The following is an 18,685-nucleotide window of genomic DNA, read 5'->3' as shown; positions in this document are numbered from 1 at the left end:
CTTGCTTGTCCACATGTGGGTGTAACATTTTAATTGGATGGCTATATGTGAAATCCAGTGGTGGACCAAGACCTCAGTGGGCCTGGGGCAGTGTGCCAGATTTTGCCACCTCCTCTTGCATGCACCCTCCTCCACTTCCTTCTCTTTATTTTTCTTTGGAGACAGGTGGCAGCAGAAGGTAACAAGGGGCACTTTGTTGCCCTGCCAGTGCTCCAGTAATCTGCTGCTGGAGGAGACTGCCTCACTTTGCCTCATGGAAAGGCCACCCTTGGTAAAATCCAATGTCTGTAGATGCAGATATAATCCATGAAGCAATCATGCCACATGATCCTTCACACATTGCACTTTATGTGCATATGCCCTATTCTAAAGGTATGCCCATGAGTGGAGATCTAGTGATATCAGAATTGAAACAGGCACACTTGGTGGGCAGGAAGGATAAGGCATGCTTTCTTTCCCCACCACACATAAGGCCCATTCACACATTATGTTCAACACTTGTACAATGAGTGTACAATGCACACGGGTACAGATCTGTACACAGTTACAGTCATTCACATGTTATGCTGAACACAGGTACAGCAGTACACTTCCGATCTGTACCATGCATTTGAAGGGCCTGTATCCAGGTTCACTTTTAAAATGAACACAGGTACAATCATTCACACAAACATGGGTACGAATGTACAGACATCTGTCACTTATACAGCATAATGTCTGAATTGGGCTATAAAGAAGTGATCTAGGTAGGCATTATGTAAGATTAATGAAAATCTTCCCTAATACCTCCACATTTCCTACTCTTCTTGATCCCGGGTAACTTTCCCTATTCCATCCTAAAGATTTGTTGAGCAGGTCATTGGTTGTGCACCAGCCATGACAACAACCACAACTAATAATAATATGAACTAATAATAATATTTACTAATAATAATATGAACTAATAATATTTACTAATAATGGTATGAACTAATAATAATATTTATATGCCACTTTTCAACAAATGTTCACAGAACCATTTACATCTCTCTCCCTTCATGTGCCTTCTCCAATTGGGGGGTTGGTGGCCAGCAAAAGCCACCCAAGGCACATGGAGAGAGAGAGATGTAAATGGCTCTGAGAACATAGTTTGAAAAGCGGTATATAAATATTTACACAGAAAAATAAATTAAAAATTAGCAAGTTCTTAAAATCTGTCCCCAAAGAGCTCACAATCTAAAAAGAAACATAAGGTAGACAAGTTAGAGCCAGCGTGGTGTAGTGGTTAGAGTGCTGGACTAGGACTGGGGAGACCCGAGTTCAAATCCCCATTCAGCCATGAGACTTGCTGGGCGACTCTGGGCCAGTCACTTCTCTCTCAGCCTAGCCTACTTCACAGGGTTGTTGTGAAAGAGAAACTTAAGTATGTAGTACACCGCTCTGGGCTCCTTGGAGGAAGAGCGGGATATAAATATAATAATAATAATAATAATAACAACAACAACAGCAGCAGCAGCAGCAACCACTGAAGGGATGCTGTGCTGGGGCTGGACATGGGCAGTTGCTCTCCTCCTGCCAAGATTGATGATGATGATGATGATACACAATTTTGTTTGTTATCTGCCCCCTAACAACTTGTTCTCTGGGCGGCTTATAACACATTAAAACATGAGATTAAAAAAATCACAGCCACTTTAGATACTCACCACTTTAAAAGGTGCCTCTTTGCTCAATTAGCAGTGGTCCGTCCATATTTAAAAGTAGGTTTCTCTGAGCCCTTCCTTTTGGCTGGGGTTTATAAAAATAATCATATACAGCCCATGAATTATAAACTGTCCTCCTCTTCATTCCTGACTGGATAATCTACATCTGAAACAAACTAAATTTAAGCCAGTTCTCCCAGCTTTGAACAAAAATATCTTGTGGTGTAGTTATGACCTTCAGAGAAAGTAAAATTAATTTTCTTATTATCTTTGTGATAATTTGTCTAATGCCTTTATTCTTCCCACTGAAGGCATAGGCTTGCTGCAGTGAAAACTGTTTACAGATGTTCTTTTTCTACATTGAAATTGATTTTCCGAGGGTGAGATAGGCAATGCATTCTGGAACTAATCTGAATTTTTCTCTAATTAATATTCAAACCCAAAATATGTTATCTTTGCATGACTGTGCAATTATTAAGGGGAAAATATCATCCATGAAGGTAATTATTTTTCATTTTCCTCTTCTTGTCTTTTCCCCCCTGTTAATGGCTGCTCACTTTTAAACAGCACAGTCTCTATCATATCTTTCTCTCCTTTTTTCTTTTTTTAGGCCATGACTGAAGAAGCCATCACAAGAGCAGAATCCTTTTCTGTGATGTACACGCCATTTGCAACCAAAGTTAAAGCTGAAAAAATAGATAGGTTGAAGGAAGTTTTTACCAAAAAACATCCTGACTATATAGAATACATATATACAGGTGAGAAGCTTGCCATTTAGAAGCATAAGGGAAGTTCAGCAAAATTAAGCACATTTATATCCTGCTGGTTTTTATTTTATTTTATTTTATTTAAGAATATTTTATCCCACCCTTCAATGGACACATTAAATTAACAAGATAACTTACCAGGGATGGATGGTGGGGAGAGAGAGAGATAATACACATTATTTTTAAAAAACAACAATGGGCAGCATCCCATTACTCCTGAGTAGTCCTGTTGCAATTAAGTAGTCCTATAGAATAATTCCTAAGTAGCACTAATGTATAACAGTCTGGATGCTGCTCAACGTATATTGCTCAACCGCCCTGAGCCATTTTGGAAGGGCGGTATACAAATCAAATCAATCAATCAATCAATCAATCAATCAATCAAATAAATAAATAAATAAATAAAAATTACAATAATAACACAGCAAAGCAGCTTAAAACAACATATGAGGCAGGAAAATGATCCAATAGCATAACCTCCATAACAGTTTTTTTAAAAAATGCTGGTCTGTGACCATATCAATAAAGATTATTGATTGGTTATTAAAAAAAATATCCTCACTATTATATTCAATATTTCCATGTAAGTCCTAGAAGTGGAGTACATTCTCAGACCTCATTGCCCAACAGAGGATCTGCTCTCTGGTCAGCATTCAGCAGAAATAAGAGCCCTATTCAGACATTACTCTATACATGTGACCAGGTGTCTGTACACTCGTACATGTTGTGTGAATGACTGTATATATGTCCTTTTAGATGTGAACCTGGATGCAGACCCCTGAAATGCAGGTTACTACTGTATGTGCATTGAACATAATGTGTGATATGCAAGTACAGATTTGTATGTGTGTACACTATACCTTAATCCTATTTACACATTACGTCCAACACACATACAGTATGCAGGTACAGACCTGTATGCATGTAAAGTTATTCACACACAGGGCCAGTTCAGACAATACTTCGCCCACCCATGCAATTAAAAAGGGGATGCACCAAGTGCACACCCATTGTTACATCTTTTGTGAAGCTCCTGGTACCTTCCTGGCACATCCCTTTATAGCAGGGGTGGAGCTGTTCATCCAAATGGCCACTCTATGCACACGAACTTTGAAGCACATCCAGAGTTGCCTTCAAACAAACAGAATGCAATTTTAAGCAACAAAATTGTACTTATTTATATTTTAGCCCTTCCTCCTCACGCACTATTTCATCCTCGCACCAACCCTGTGAGGTAGGTGGAGTCAGAGAGAGTGTGACTGCCTCAGGTCATCCACTGAGCTATTTCATCCTCGCACCAACCCTGTGAGGTAGGTTGAGTTGAGAGAGAGTGACTGCCTCAGGTCATCCACTGAGCTGCTCCATGACTGAGAGGGGGAGTTGAACCTGGGCCTCCCCAGTCCTAATAATTACTACACCACATCAGCAAATAATAGTGTCATTAAATGGCCCCCATAAATGACCCTCCATATCATATCATGATGAAAAATGTTCTTCCTCTTATATTTCAGACCCGCATGGACTTCACAGTCTACCACAGACCGCTGACTGGTCTTGTCCTTCTCCTCAGTCTTATTTGCTGACCCTGGGCTTCAAAAACAAAGAGGTTGGGAAATTCCTAGAAAAGATATCTTGCAGGAAGCTGCCAACATTTTCAGGTAACGATATTTTCTCTCTCTCTATGATTTCCTGTACTAGTGTCAGTCTAAAGCTGTGGCACACTAGTATGCCATGGGGCACGGGTCTGTGTGCCACAGCAAGGACTCACCATTACTGGTCCATAAGAGAGGGAAGCCTCGTTCAGATGTGCTTTCAAAAGGTACTCGAGTAAACCATCCAGAATGGGAACGGGAGTCCCACCCCACTGGCATGTCTGTCATTACCCTCAATGCCCCTCCCACAGCCTTCATCTAGAGCAGGGATTCTCAACGTGTGGGTCCCCAGATGTAATTGGACTTCAACTCCCATAATTCCCAACCAAAGGCCACTGGGGCTGGGGATTATGGGAGTTGAAGTCCAATAACATCTGGGGACCCACACATTGAGAAACCTTGATCTAGAGCATCAAAGGCTGTAAGTGTAATGGTGGGTGCTTCCAAGATTGGGAGACTCGGGCACCCACACCTCCCGATCAGAGAAGTGTCCACCATCAATCACGCCTTCAGCCTTTGCCACTTCAGATGAAGGCTGTAAAGGTGAACGCCTGTGAGGAGAATGATGGATGCACCAGTGGAGCAGGACTTCTGTTGTCATTTTGGACAGTATACTAGAGTACGCTGTTCTTTTTTTTAAAAAAAATGGCTGAATGAGGCTCATGTCAGCTCCACAAGTGAGACATTTAAATGCCCTGCTTCTGTAGCCAGCTTGCTACCACCTGAGTGCTTTCCAGATTAGACCCTGCAACAAGGTCACGTCGTATCTCAGACATGTGCTTCCACACTTCCTGTGTTGTGACACTGCAGTCCCTACGCGGACAGCAAGGTGCTGTTCACATTCCCAATTTAATCACTGTGATATAGAGCTAGGACGTCGTATACCCAGCATAAGAAACTTGCTGTTTTTTGAGTTGTTAGTTTCCGCGAGACTGCTCCCCCTGCTGTTTATGTTTTGAATGTGACTTGCCTTAACAGAGGCATTTTGCTGCTGTTGAGCAGCTAGCCTGGAAAGCGCCCAGGAAGGATGCAGCCTTCCCAGTACATTATGTGGTGATTCAGCTCCAAAGGCTTGGAGTTTAAACGCTCCACTTTTGGAGCTGGCTCTAAATAAGTAAATGATCTGATCTGCACAGGAGAAGCAGCTGCCAAGCTTTCGAGACACAAGGCAGTAATGGGACGTGTTGCTCCACTTATAGCTGTGACATGGAGTCAGGACTACACTCCTGCTGCTTCTCCTAACTGAACTATTGCTTCCTCTTTAGCTGTGCAGTCTAGAGGCAAAACCATGGCAAGGTAAAGGAAGGGGAGGGCACATCTGCCCTATATCACCCACCACAGTCTCAAACAGATGTGCAGGAATATGAGCAGGCTAAGGTGACATAATGTGCTGCACCATTTCAGACTGCAGCGGGGTGATCGTGTTTTTGAACTCTTTCCTACATTCTTAACTCTCTCCCACTAGAAAATCAGCACGAAGTGCAAAGAGACGGAGTAGAACTTCTCTCCGTGATGCACTAGTTTTCCACAATGTGGGGAAGCAGTCAAAAGTGGTATGCCTCATCTGTGGCCTGAAATGGTGCAAGCATTTCATCATTGGTCCACTTCTCCTCACCTCATTGGGCTGCATATGTAGACCCAGCTTCATACTCCGGACTGGAGGTGTTTCCTAAAAGGCTGGCCAAAAGGGTTGGTCATATTCAGCCTCCAGATGCACATCACGTCTAAAGCAGCTATGATGTGCATCTGGAGGCTGAATATGATACAGATGCCAAAAGTGGCTCAATCCCCCCCCCCCATTCTGTTTGTGGCAGTAGACTTTACAGAAACATGAATATTCCTGTTCCCGTGACATATCTGGTGAAATGAACATGCAGACCAGAGGACCAGAATCATGCCTCTTTCCCTCCTGTTCAACTTCACACATTCAGCCAAAGGCCCAAATAGAGCCTAGACACATACATGTTGCACAAAATACAATACATGAATGCACTACAACAATCAGATGTGGGTGTTTTGTTATACTTTTAACAGAACACAAAGCCCCTTTCAGTCCCCTCACAAAGGAAGAGGCAGGGAGACACCTGGAAACGGTTGGGAAAAGGATCTTGCCAGTAATGGATTTCATTAGAGGCACCAAATTAACGGTGAGTATGGTTCCTGTGGGGGAGGGTTTCCCCATAAATACTAAGCATTTGAATGCAAGTGAATGATGATGGTTTGCTGCCTATTATTTCAAAAATGTCTTCCCCCCCAAAGAGTCACAGATAGACTTTAACAAGGCTAATATCCTAGATAAATGCCTCAGGATAACTGCAAATCTTGGTCATGCTCCTGCGAAAATGAAGTCTTATAATTTAGCAAGTTTAGAAAATGCAGTCTTATAATTTGATAGCACTATGGTTTTGCTGCAGCACCATCTGCCTTCTTGCATCTGTGTTAGCAGTACAGTCTCTTTAGCTCCCCAAAATGGTGGTGGAGTTCCATCCTCAACGCTTTTTAGTAGTACTAGTAATAGTAGTAGTAGTAGTAGTAGTAGTAGTAGTAGTAGTATGTTTATTGCGGTCACAGACCAGATTAACAAACAATAACAATTAATAGCATTAATAAGAAAATTCAATAATTTCAAAAGTTTACAAGATCACAAACTGTTCAAATTACTAATACAGTCTTTACGGAGCTTTGATGCCACACAACAGAACTTTGCCACATTATCTGAAATTACAGGTTTAAAAATTGGCCAGCATAATTTCCAAATAGGATAAATGGCTAAAATAGGAGCAATAAATTTGGTGCGAGCATCATTATAAAACTGGCAATAAAGAACAACATGAGTGATAGACTCTATAACCCCTGAGCCACAGGGACAACAGCACTGATCATAAGGAAGTTGTTTGAATTTACCATCAAGTACTGCCAAAGGGAGAACGTTTGATTGCGCGAGGGTCAGAAATCTCCTAAATATTGGTACCAAGATCTAGTCTAAATATTCAGCTGGTTTATGGTTAAAAGTTTGAGAACCTAAGTATATTCCCTTGGGTAGCCGTGCGGCCTCCTCCTGCAAATCTATATCTCAGAGCCGTTGCTTCACAAAGCAAAGCACCTGCTCTGATCCTCGCCCAGTAAGATCTTCTTGAGACGTGCCCAAGTGATGCAATTTTAATTTCAGAGCTGATTTCCATTTGGAAACGAAACTGTCTGATAACACTAAAGGGGCAAGACCAGCCGGAGGGAAGACCAGGCTTAACCAAAATTTAATTATGCAAAACCATACTTTTGCTTTCAGAGTGGTGACCCCTGCTTCCCTATGAAAGATGGCATTTGCTGTACCTCTGGGTACCTGAAAAATAGCCCTCAGGAATTAGGTTGGACTGTTTCAAGCTGAGAGAAATTTTCCAGAGGACTGATCTGCACCCCATAAAGAATTTGGGGATATATCTTGGCGTTCAACAATTTTATAGCCACTGCTTTTTTAAAGATTCTTCAGACATGTTCTGTATTGTGTGTGATTTCAGATATCAGATCGCTAATCACAATAACCTGGCAATTTTTTATATACTGTGGGGGAGATACAGAAAAAGTTGAAGATAACAAAATTCCAATGGCCAGTCAAAGTCAGATAGTACACTTTGGGGAGCTCATAGAAATAACAGCATTTGCTTTAATGTAGGCCAAAATTCAGCTAAACTACAAAGAATGTAGAGTCAGTCATGTGGTATTTTTCAGACTAACACATTTATTGTGGCATAAGCTTTTATGGCCTCAGTCCACTTAATCAGATGCAGCTTTGTCCTTATATTCCTAAGCAGGCCTGGTCACCAGTGTTCCTTCTAACAGGGATTCCCAGATGTTGTTGACTGCAACTCATTAGAGGCTACAACACCTGGGGTCATTTAGCTTAGAAAAAAGATGACTGCAGGAAGACCTGATAGAGGTCTATAAAATCATGCATGGTATGGAGAAAGTGGATAGAGAGAAATTCTTCTCCCTCTCACATCACACTAGAACCAGGTGTCATCCCATTAAATTGATTGCCAGGAAATTTAGGACCAGCAAACGGAGGTACTTTTTCACACAATGCATAGTCAACTTGTGGAATTCTCTGCCACGAGATGTTGTGACAGCCAACAACCTGGATGGCTTTAAGAGGGGTTTGGATAACTTCATGGAGGAGAGGTCTATCAACGGCTACTAGTTGGAGGGCTATAGGCCACCTCCAGCCTCAAAGGCAGGATGCCTCTGAGTATCAGTTGCAGGGGAGTAAGCAGGAGAGAGGGCATGCCCTCAACTCCTGCCTATGGCTTCCAGCAGCATCTGGTGGGCCACCGTGTGAAACAGGATGCTGGACTAGATGGGCTTTGGGCCTGATCCAGCAGGACTGTTCTTATGCTATTAACTCCCATAATACCCAAGCAAAAGCCATTGCAGCTGGGGATTCTGGGAGCTGTAGTCAACAACATCTGGGAATCCCTGTTAGAGAGAATTCTGCTGGTCACTACCACAGACATGCCCCTCAGGTGAAATCGCAAGGAGTATGAATGAGTAGTGCTGTGGCATATAGCCATGTCCTGTGCTACTGTTGAATATTTTTGAATTGTGCCTTTTGCGTTTTCTTGTGGAGACCTCTACAAAAGCAAACAGCCTTGGATAGTTGATGGATAAGAACATAACAGGAAGGGAGCCCACCTGGATCAGCCCAAGAATCCATCTAATCCAATCCTGTTACCATCTGTGGTCCACTAGATGCTTCCAAGAACCCACAAACAGGGTGTGCGCCTAGCAACTGGTATTCAGAGGTACTGCTTCTGAACATGGAGGATCCATTTAGTCCTCATGGCTGTTTATAGACCTGTTCTTCATGAATAAAAGCTGATTCTGTCCCAGCTTCAAAGCCCAGAGCTTTTCCAAATGGCAGTTTAATGCCCCTTCACTATTTAGGCTAGGAGGAGTTCATAGAAGGGAACCACTTACAGCGACGTCAGGATAGTCACAGAAAATGCCGTTCATACAGCCAAAGGTATTGTTCACCCTTTTCCCTGACAATTTGCAGTTATTGTACGTTATATGTGTCCTAAAAAGGGAGCACTTCAGTGCAGTGCTCAGAACAGCTTAACTTTAGGCCCTTCATGCCACAGTAAAGCCTCCAGGCTGGGAAAGTGCCTAGTAACACATCTTTCTCTTTTCCAAAGCTGCAGAGCCTTTGGGGCAGACGATTCTGAGGGGTCTCTGTCCGTTGGTCCTGTATTGAGGGAATGAGCAGCAGGATGGCAACAAATGAAGCCCCTATGCATGCATAGGATAAAAATAATCTCCCTTTTTCTCCCCACCTAGAGTAGCTTCCAAAATAACTTCCAAATTTGATGCAGCCATTTTGTCAGTTCCCTTCTATACTTTTTCACTTAACATACATCATGATTTCTTTTTTCTTTTGGTACTTCTGCTTTTGATTAGCATGAAAGGTCAAAAACAAATTGCATGGGAACTAGATTTTTAATGCAATTCTTAAATTATGCTCTGGTAAATAATAGAGGGAATGGGAACATCTCGCCTCAACACTCAGCAAAAGAATAACGGTAATGTGGTTGTTGTTGTTTTTTGAGCCAACAATAATAATGTCCCCAAGGTCACTTTTTTGGGGTGGGGCTGGGCTGGAGAGTTGGGTGGGGGGAGGAATTGCTTAGCAGAATTGTACTATCAAATCATAAGATTTGCATTAATAGAAGGAAATGTCACAATACATCTGTTTTTCATTGATTTAGAATGCACATCTGACCATATAATGCACATAAAAAGTAATAGAAGACATAGTAGAGGGTAACCTCTCTCATTTCTTATCGATATATTTTACACCACTGACCCTCTCAAACCAGATTATTTGTTTGTTTAACATATTTCTATACCACCCAAAACCTATGTCTCTGGGTGGTTCACAACAAAACAGCACAAATTAAAACAAAATTAAAATGTTAAAACATTAAAATAATTTAAAATTTAACACAATGTTAAAGACTGTAAGTCTAATTAAAAGTCTAGATGAACAAATATGTCTTAACTGCCTTCTTAAAAGTTATCAGAGATGGGAGGGTTCTAATTTCAGCAAGGAGCGCATTTCAAAGCCTCAGAGCAGCAACGGAGAAGGCCCGTCCCAGACGAGCTGGTGGCAACTGCAGAGGAACCTCAAGGGTGCTTTCCAGATTACACGCTACAGCAGGGATAAAATGCTTCAGCTTGGCATATTCATATATTGAAAATTGTGAAAAACAATCATATTGAAAACAATCCCCAGAATCTCAAGCTCCTACAACGGGAAAATACAGCTATTTTTCTGTAACAGACTTGCAACATTGTAAGAGTATAGCACAAAGATAAAATCCAAAATAAGGCACTGGAAATGTGAATGGCACCTTGCTGTCAGTGCAAGGACTGTGGTGTCACAACACAGGACGTACAGAAGCACACTTAGCAGATCCGTAGTGACACTGTTGTAGGGTTTAATCTGGAAAGCGCCCAGGTGATCTCAATCTGGCTCATGGCACAGAAGGTATAATACCTTATAAAGGTATTATAAGACAAGATAATACCTCTGTCATTCCTGTCCAGAATCACTCCAGTTAAATTGGACACTTCTGTTTGCTGCGAAAGCCCAATTTTTGTTTGAGTTATATTTGCAGCTGTTATTTATCTCACGCAAATAGCCTTAGCACTTGTTCTATAGAAGAATGTGCTTTATAGAACACTTTCTTTCAAGTTACCTGCTATTAGCTCTCTGAATTTCTCTTGGGCTTAAAAGAAGATGTTTTTGGGGAGGGGGAATATACTTCAGTTGAAATGATGCAATTATTTCCTGATGGATCCGAAATACTTAGGCTGGTTTCCTGTTTGAAAGACACTGAAGGAAGCATCTCGGTACAAAAGCATGAGCTAATTAAATGTCTTCGGCTGCACTGGGAATCAGCATCCCTGAATTCCGTGGGACTTACTTCTGAGTAGAAATGCACAGGACTGAACTGCAGCTCTGCAAAGAAATTAAACTGGAATGCATGAATGTAAAAAGCCCATTAGCAGTAGCAGGCCTGCTTGAGTCCAGTTGCAGCGGCTGATGTACTGACTGCAGTCATTCATTCATTCGTTTGTTTGTTTGTTTGTTTGTTTGTTTGTTTGTTTGTTTATTATCATATTTCCATACCGCCTGATATAGACATCTCTAGGCAGTGTACAAAGTTAATAACATAGTGAATGTAAAACACTATTAAAAACAGTTAAAGTCGCAAAACACGTAAAAATGACCTCAGAAGATAAAAACATATTAAGAATATACAATTTCAGTTAAAAGCCTGGGAATACAGGTACGTCTTGAGCAGTGTTCCCTGTAACAGGGATTCCCAGATGATGTTGACTACAACTCCCATAATCCCCAAGCAAAGGCAATTGCAGCTGGGGATGCTGGGAGTTGTAGTCAACATCTGGGAATCCCTGTTGCGAGGAACACTGGTCTTGTGGGTCTTCCTAAAAGCAAACAGAGGAGATGCTCTTATTTCAACAGGGAGAGTATTCCAGAGCCCCGGGGCAGCCGCAGAAAAGCCCCAGTCCCAAGTCGCCAACAAACGAGCCGGCAGCAACCATAACTGGACCTCTCCAAATGATCTTAATAGGCAACAGGGTTCATGACAAAGAAGGTGCTCTCTTAAGTACCCTGGACCCAAGCCATTGAGGGCTGTATAGGTAATAACTAGCACTTTGTATTTTGTTCAGAAACATATCAGCAACCAGTGCAATTCTTTCAAAATCAGTGTTATATAGTCCCTTTGGGTTGACCCAGAGACCAATCTGGCTGCCGCATTCTGTACCAGTTGTAGTTTACGGATTATGTACAAAGGCAGCCCCATGTCGAGTGCATTACAGTAGTCAAGCCTAGAGGTTGCCTGGATATGCACCACTGTTTTAAGGTCATTTACATCTCGAAATGGACCTAGCTGGCATATCACCCAAAGCTGATTAAAAAAAGCTCCTGGCCGTTGCCTCCACTTGAGAGACCAGAGAGAGTTTTGGATCCAGGAGCACTCCCAAGCTATGTACCTGATCTTTCAGACAGATCTAAACCATCTCTTGGGTCCCGACCCCCCACAATCAGTACCTCCATCTTATTTGGATTCAACTTCAGTTTGTTATCCCTCATCCAGCCCATGATTGCCTCCAGGGGGGCATTTAGGGAGAATATGCCATTTTCTGATGAAGTTGGCATGGAGAACTAGATCTGGGTGTCATCAACATATTGGTAACACCCTGCACCAAATCTCATGATGATCTCTTCCAGCAGTTTCATGTAAATGTTAAAAAGCACTGAAGACAATATGGAGCCTTGTGGAACGCCACACTTTAGTTCTCGCTTTGCAGAACAGTCTCCAAGTGACACCATCTGGAATCTGCCAGAGAGGTAGGAACAGAACCACTGTAAAACAGTGCTACTCAATTCCACCTCCCTCAAGTGACCCAGAACTATACTATGGTCAATGGTATCAAAAGCTACCAAGAGGATCAGCAGAGACACACTCCCTCTGTCGACAGCCAATTGGAAATCATCCATCAGGCCAACCAAGGCAGTCTCAACCACACAGCCCGCCAGAAAGCCAGTTTGAAACAGGTCCAGATAATCTGTGACATCCAAAACTGCCTGGAGTTTTACTCAAGGAAGTCCCATAGAATTAAAAGGAAAGGTTAGCCATGCTTAACTTGTCTTTTTTATTTAAATGCAACTTGTGCAAGTAAATTTAGTCAGGATATCTGCCAACGTTTCAGCTGAACTAGCTTGCCAGTTATGTTTTCAATGGGGACAGTAACCTTACACTGAAATAAAGCTTGGCACCAAAATAAGAGCAAAAGCAAAATTATGGACACAGTCCATCCACTCCTGTATGCACAATTGATTTCTCCTTCCTCAGTGCCTGCTATCAGCCACTAATACTACAAAGCACACTGCAGTGTGTCCAGCCATTAGCTGGAATAGGATGCCCATGCACACACCCTACAGAGCTATCTGTTTATTTTTATTTATTTTATTGTATTTATTTTATTTATATACCACCCTTCCAAAAATGGCTCAGGGCAGTTTACATCAAAATAAAAACAATTAAAATCAATTAAACAATTAAAATCATTTAAAACCAACATTAAAAGTATTAAAACTATAAATCTAATTAAAAGCCCGGGTGAATAAATGTGTCTTCAGTGCCTTTTAAAAAGTTGCCAGAGATGGGGAGGCTCTTGTTTCAACAGGGAGCGCATTCCAAAGTCCAGGGACAGCAACAAAGAAGGCCTGTTCCCGAGTAGCTGCCAAACGAGTTGGCGGCAACCGCAGATGAACCTCTCCAGATGATCTTAACAGGTGGTGGGGCCATGGTGAAGAAGACGTTCTGTTAAATACCCAGGGCCTAAGCTGTTTAGGGCTTTATAGGTAATAACCAGCACCTTTTATTTTGCTCAGAAATGTATCGGCAGCCAGTGCAGATCTTTCAACACAGGAATAATATGTTCTCTCCTAGATGACCCAGAGACCAACCTGGCCACCATATTCTGGGCCAACTGCAGTTTCTAGACTACGTACAAAGGCAGCCCCACATAGAGTGTATTGCAGTAATCCAGCCTAGAGGCTACCAGCATATGTACCACCATTTTGAGGTTGTTCATCTCAAGAAACGGACGCAGCTGGTGTACCAGCCGAAGCTGATAGAAGGCACCTCTGGCCACCGCCTCAACCTGGGACACCAGGGAGAGGTTCGGATCCAGAAGCACCTCCAGACTGTGTGCCTGTTCCTTCCAGGGGAGCTTGACCCCATCCAGAACCAGCAGATCAAAATCGTCTCCTGAGTTCTGACCCCACACAATAAGTACCTCCATCTTATCTGGATTCAGCCTCAGTTTGTTATCCCTCATCCAGCCCATTACCACCTCCAGGCAGGCATTTAGAGAGGTTTTGCCTTCTCCTGATGATGTTGACAAGGAGAAATAGATTTGGGTGCCATCAGCATATTGATAACACCCTGCACCAAATCTGCACCAATCTGCTGATGATCTCTCCATGCGGTTTCATGTAGATGTTAAACAACATTGAAGACAATATCTAGCAGTTCTGCTGCCTACACAGGCTGTTCACACTCAGACAGTGGCTGATCTACCATTGAGCAACCATGTGCTCTGCACACAGACCACTAGGGGATCCACCAAGAGGAGCCACTTCACTCACCTGTCATTTGTCTCCGCTGCAATCGCATCCGCCCACCCACTGCTGGCCTCCACGGCCCCTGCTCACCATCACTGCCACGGCTTGCTTCCCGTTGTAACTTGCTTCCCTTTGCCAGCCACAACTGCCCAGTGCCTGTTATCCCTGGGATGGGCTCAGGCCAAGGCAGGGATGTCATTATAGCACATCACAGCTGACAAAGGGAAGCAAGCTGGCCATGGCGGTGAACAGAGGCCAGAGGCGGGCCAAGTGGCAATGGCAGCAGGTGAGTGGAGAGCTGTGGCGGCAGTGGCAGCCCACAAAAAAAATCGACATGGGCCACCACCCGTGTCGCTATGCCACGGCACTCAAAACATGTCAACACTTTACTTGCTTTATTTACAGGTAGAGTGCCACCCGCCCAAACATTGGCTGGTTTCTTCACTGAAGACCTACTAGTTCGATGAACAACCAGCTTTCTTCTGAACATCAAAATCTAAGAACCAAGGGGGAAATCATAGCTCTGATGAATGCAGTGTGTATTTAGGAAGTCCTTTCTCACTCCAGCACATTTCCCCAAGGAACACTATGATGCCCAAGGTGTCACTCATTGTGATGGATGTCTGCATTTACTTTCCTTTTTTTTTTTAAGCTTTCCCACCTTGCCTCATCAGCACTGCAGAGACCTGCTTCTCAGTGCTCTTGCAGTCCTTCATGAGCAGATGGAGCCGTGTGGTAAATGCATATGATAAAATTTCACGTGCACAAGAAATTCATCTCGGCTTTCCTTGTTATCCACTTCTCTCTGAAGGCTGCAAAATGCTGATGAGGCATCTTTGTTGTCCACCTCCGGAGACAATTGTTCGGGTCATTCCAAGCCCTACAAGTATGGGCTGCAGTTTGTTTGTTTTTCTTCATCATTGCTACATTCTGCCAAGCCCCTCCCCCACCCCACTCTTTTTTGTGCCTCCACACAATTGCGAGGAACCAGAACTTGTCCTGCCTGCCAGTGCCTCTTCCGTTAGCTCATTTCGTTCCTATCGCCAGCCCATTTTCAGAAAGTGTATGCTGAGTTTGTTGCTTACCTCCCATTCCCATTTGTCAAGCGTTCAGCTCTTTCCTCTGCTAAATCATCCAATTCTGTTGGTCTAAAGCCTCCATTTAAGCTTGCTATTTACTTAACCTTCACTGTACCAGGATGAGGTGGTTTCAGCTTCATCCTTGGCCACTTTATTATTTTCTTTACTGCAGCTTAGTAGCCTCTTGAACTCCACTGTAGCTCAGGTAATTCTCATCATGCACTTCATATCCCCGTGGGCTCTTATTGCTGCCAGAAGCAGTTATTTACACTCTCTTTCTGCATTTTTCCTTGCCACTGAAACACAACCCCTGACAGCGTTCAACCTGCTATAATCCCCTTTCCTTAAAGATGAGAATCTGCCCGTAGGTTATTTCTTCCTTTCGTTTCCGGCCCACTGCAGGCTTATATAAAATTGCCATGTCGACTGAGCAGTAGCCACGTCAGACCCCCAGTTTGGTTTCATTAGCACCATTGTGAGAAGAGCCCTAGATTTAGTAAGTGAGCCCATCAGAAAGAAATGCTTAGAGTAGCCATGGTCACCTTCAGTCAGTGATGGACCCTGGGCAAAGCGTAAACCCGTGAGCACACTTGTCTGCCCTTGCTTTTAAGAAAACAGCGTGCCATCTGAAAAACTACATTTATTCATGATAAAAGGCAAGGAAATAAAAAGGGAGGGAGGGAAGAAGGAGGGAGAGAATGGCTTGCTTAACAGTGCCCACTGGATGACGCTCAGCACAATATTGCATCTCTTTGCACTAACATGCAAGTAGACCAGTTAGGAGCAATAGAGTGTAGGGCCTGAGGACACAGCCATTCGGCCAGTGAGCGACATCAGTAGACTATTTGCTACTGTACCCTCCTTTCCACTTTGAACTGCCTGTTCTGTTGACAGAGTAAGAGAGCAGAAGACAAATCCACAGCTTCTGTGGAAGGCATCGTCAGGCACAGATATAGATGGTCATGCAACAGCCTTTAGCCTCCTCCAAACCAGGTGGGTCCCTGCCACGGGGGGGCCCTGAGCACTTTGCCCATTGGATAAGAGGGCCCTCAATGTAGCCCTCCACCTCCAATGCTAGAAGGTTTATTATAGTCTATAGACCAGCACATAAAACATACCATGTATTATATACAGCATATTATAATCAGGTAGCATGTATTACATAAAAAATCCACCAAGCAAATAGTATTTTACCAGAGCCCCCAAGTGATGAACTTGCAACTATTAAAAGTATAATACTTAACCGTCTGCAACAGCTGCACAGAACCTAGCAATAGCACTTACATTTATATACCGCTCTATAGCCGGAGCTCTCTAAGCGGTTTACAATGATTTAGCATATTGCCCCCAACATTCTGGGTACTCATTTTACCGACGGAAGGATGAGTCAACCTTGAGCCCCTGGTCAGGATCGAACTTGTAACCTTCTGGTTACAGGGCGGCAGTTTTACCACTGCGCCACCAGGGGCTCACCTAGCCTAACCTAGCCACCTTATCTGTAATCTGTGGATTCTGCTCAGAATGAAGAAGAAAAAGATAGAATTCATAAGTCCTGCCTAGAGTTCTTTGTAAAAAAGGAGTAATGAAAACAAAACGAATCTCTCAATAAAAAGGACAGTCTAAAAGAACATGCCCTACGGGTTCCATTCTCTCCACACCCCACCCTGGCACAGGGATAGGTACACTCAAGATAAGACACCTTCCAATATCTCCCATCCAAAAGAAGAGATGGTAAAATGTTACATTGGGCTAGCATAAATGCCCTCTGAAATTTCAGAATTGTTAAATTAACCAAGTAACCAGCATGGAAAGATCTCTTCCTAACACTTCCAAATACAGGGTATTTAGCAACCAATCTTAAATGTTTCTGTAGTTCAGTATCCCATATTCATTGTTCGATTATGGTTTTAGGTTTAGAAAATCCTAGGGCTCTTAAAGCACTGGGCATAAACCTGTATTCCAAAAGTTTATCATTCAACAACTTTCTCCACATTGACTGGGGGAAAAGCAACAGTCACTGGAAGTACTGTGCTGGGGGTGGATAGGGCCAGTTACTCTCCCCCTGCTAAATAAAAGAGAATCACCACGTTAAAAGGTGCCTCTTTGCCAAGTTAGCAGGGAATAATCTTCTTCTCTTGCTGTTCCAACAGATCTTAGGGACAAACAGCAAGGCATAATTCTCTGAAGTCAAAAGGAGGGTCAGTCACGAAAAGCCAGCATGAAGAGCTGCCTGTTCTTGAACGCAATCTTGACATCCTTGTGTTATGATGCAAAGCAGGTTTCTGGAGCAGCATGAGAGGCAGAACCTTTCCAATTACGGGTTCTAGGAAATGAGATCATAGGCCCATGCCACCACCGCCCGTGCCCCGTCCCCACCTTCTTTCTCTTTTGAGTTGCCTGGTTAATTTAATTCAGGGTTATGTCTGGGTCACCCTTGGATAACAAACCCTGACCCCCATACAAGGATAGGCACTGGGGCTATTCTGACGATCAGCAAAAATTGGGCTAGGAGAGCCTAGCCCGATTTTTGCCGATCATAAGAACCACTGGCTGCGAGCCCGGTGGATCTCAAACGGTTAACCCGCTCATGTACCCCTCCCCTTAGCCCGGGTTTGCGGAGCGAGTGCTCCGCAAACCCGGGCTATTTGACCATGAATAGCTGCAGTGCGGCTCCACACCACAGCTACTCATGAGGAGACCCTCAGAGGGGAGGCGAAAAGCCGCCTCCTGGCTCCGGGGGTCTCGCCAGCATGCCCTGCGCACTCACACAGGGCATGCTGGAGCTTGCACGGAGCCAGCAATCGTGTGGGCGGCCGATCCGGCCACCCAGGGCTCCCTCCCCAATCGTAACCCCTAATCGGGCTTAGCCCGCTCTCCCCGCTCACTCGAAGAAACCGGGTCTCACTGATTGTGAGACCCGGCTCACTATGTGACTGAGTTGCTGAACTACAACTCCCATCATCCCCAGCTGTAATACACTGTAGCTGGGGGTGATGGGAGTTGTGGTTCAGAAACATCTGAAGAGCTGCCACAAAAACAAGGCATTCCAGATACTGGCAACACACCTCCTTGCTGATTATTTTGGGTTCCTTATGGGTTCCTGCGGGAGCTGGGAACTCCACTCACAAGAGATAACTGTCATTGAGGCTCTCCTCATGAGCAGTGTGGAGAGCCTTACCGGGCTCTGTGGGGAGAGCAGGCTTAGCCCGCTCTCCCCACCAATGAGCAGTCACTCATGGCTGGGCAACCAAATCAGCCGCCCACACGACTACCGGCTCTGTCATGAGTC

The 18,685-nt window shown here is 43.8% G+C and overlaps 1 protein-coding gene across 1 annotated transcript in view; it reads left to right on the top strand.

Moving 5' to 3' along the window:
- Nucleotides 1-18,685, top strand: part of SPATA16 (spermatogenesis associated 16) — a 246,569-nt gene that overhangs the window by 186,794 nt on the left and 41,090 nt on the right. The window contains exons 6-8 of the mRNA XM_053304770.1: nt 2,293-2,440; nt 3,961-4,107; nt 6,136-6,248. Of these exons, the coding sequence (XP_053160745.1) occupies nt 2,293-2,440; nt 3,961-4,107; nt 6,136-6,248 (408 nt within the window). The remainder of the gene's footprint in view (nt 1-2,292; nt 2,441-3,960; nt 4,108-6,135; nt 6,249-18,685) is intronic.

This window comes from Hemicordylus capensis, chromosome 3 (genome assembly GCF_027244095.1).
Source record: "Hemicordylus capensis ecotype Gifberg chromosome 3, rHemCap1.1.pri, whole genome shotgun sequence".
In the NCBI taxonomy this organism is placed as follows: Eukaryota; Metazoa; Chordata; class Lepidosauria; order Squamata; family Cordylidae; genus Hemicordylus; species Hemicordylus capensis.
Note: the sequence above shows the minus strand (reverse complement) of the source record. Positions and strands in the feature narration are given on the sequence as shown.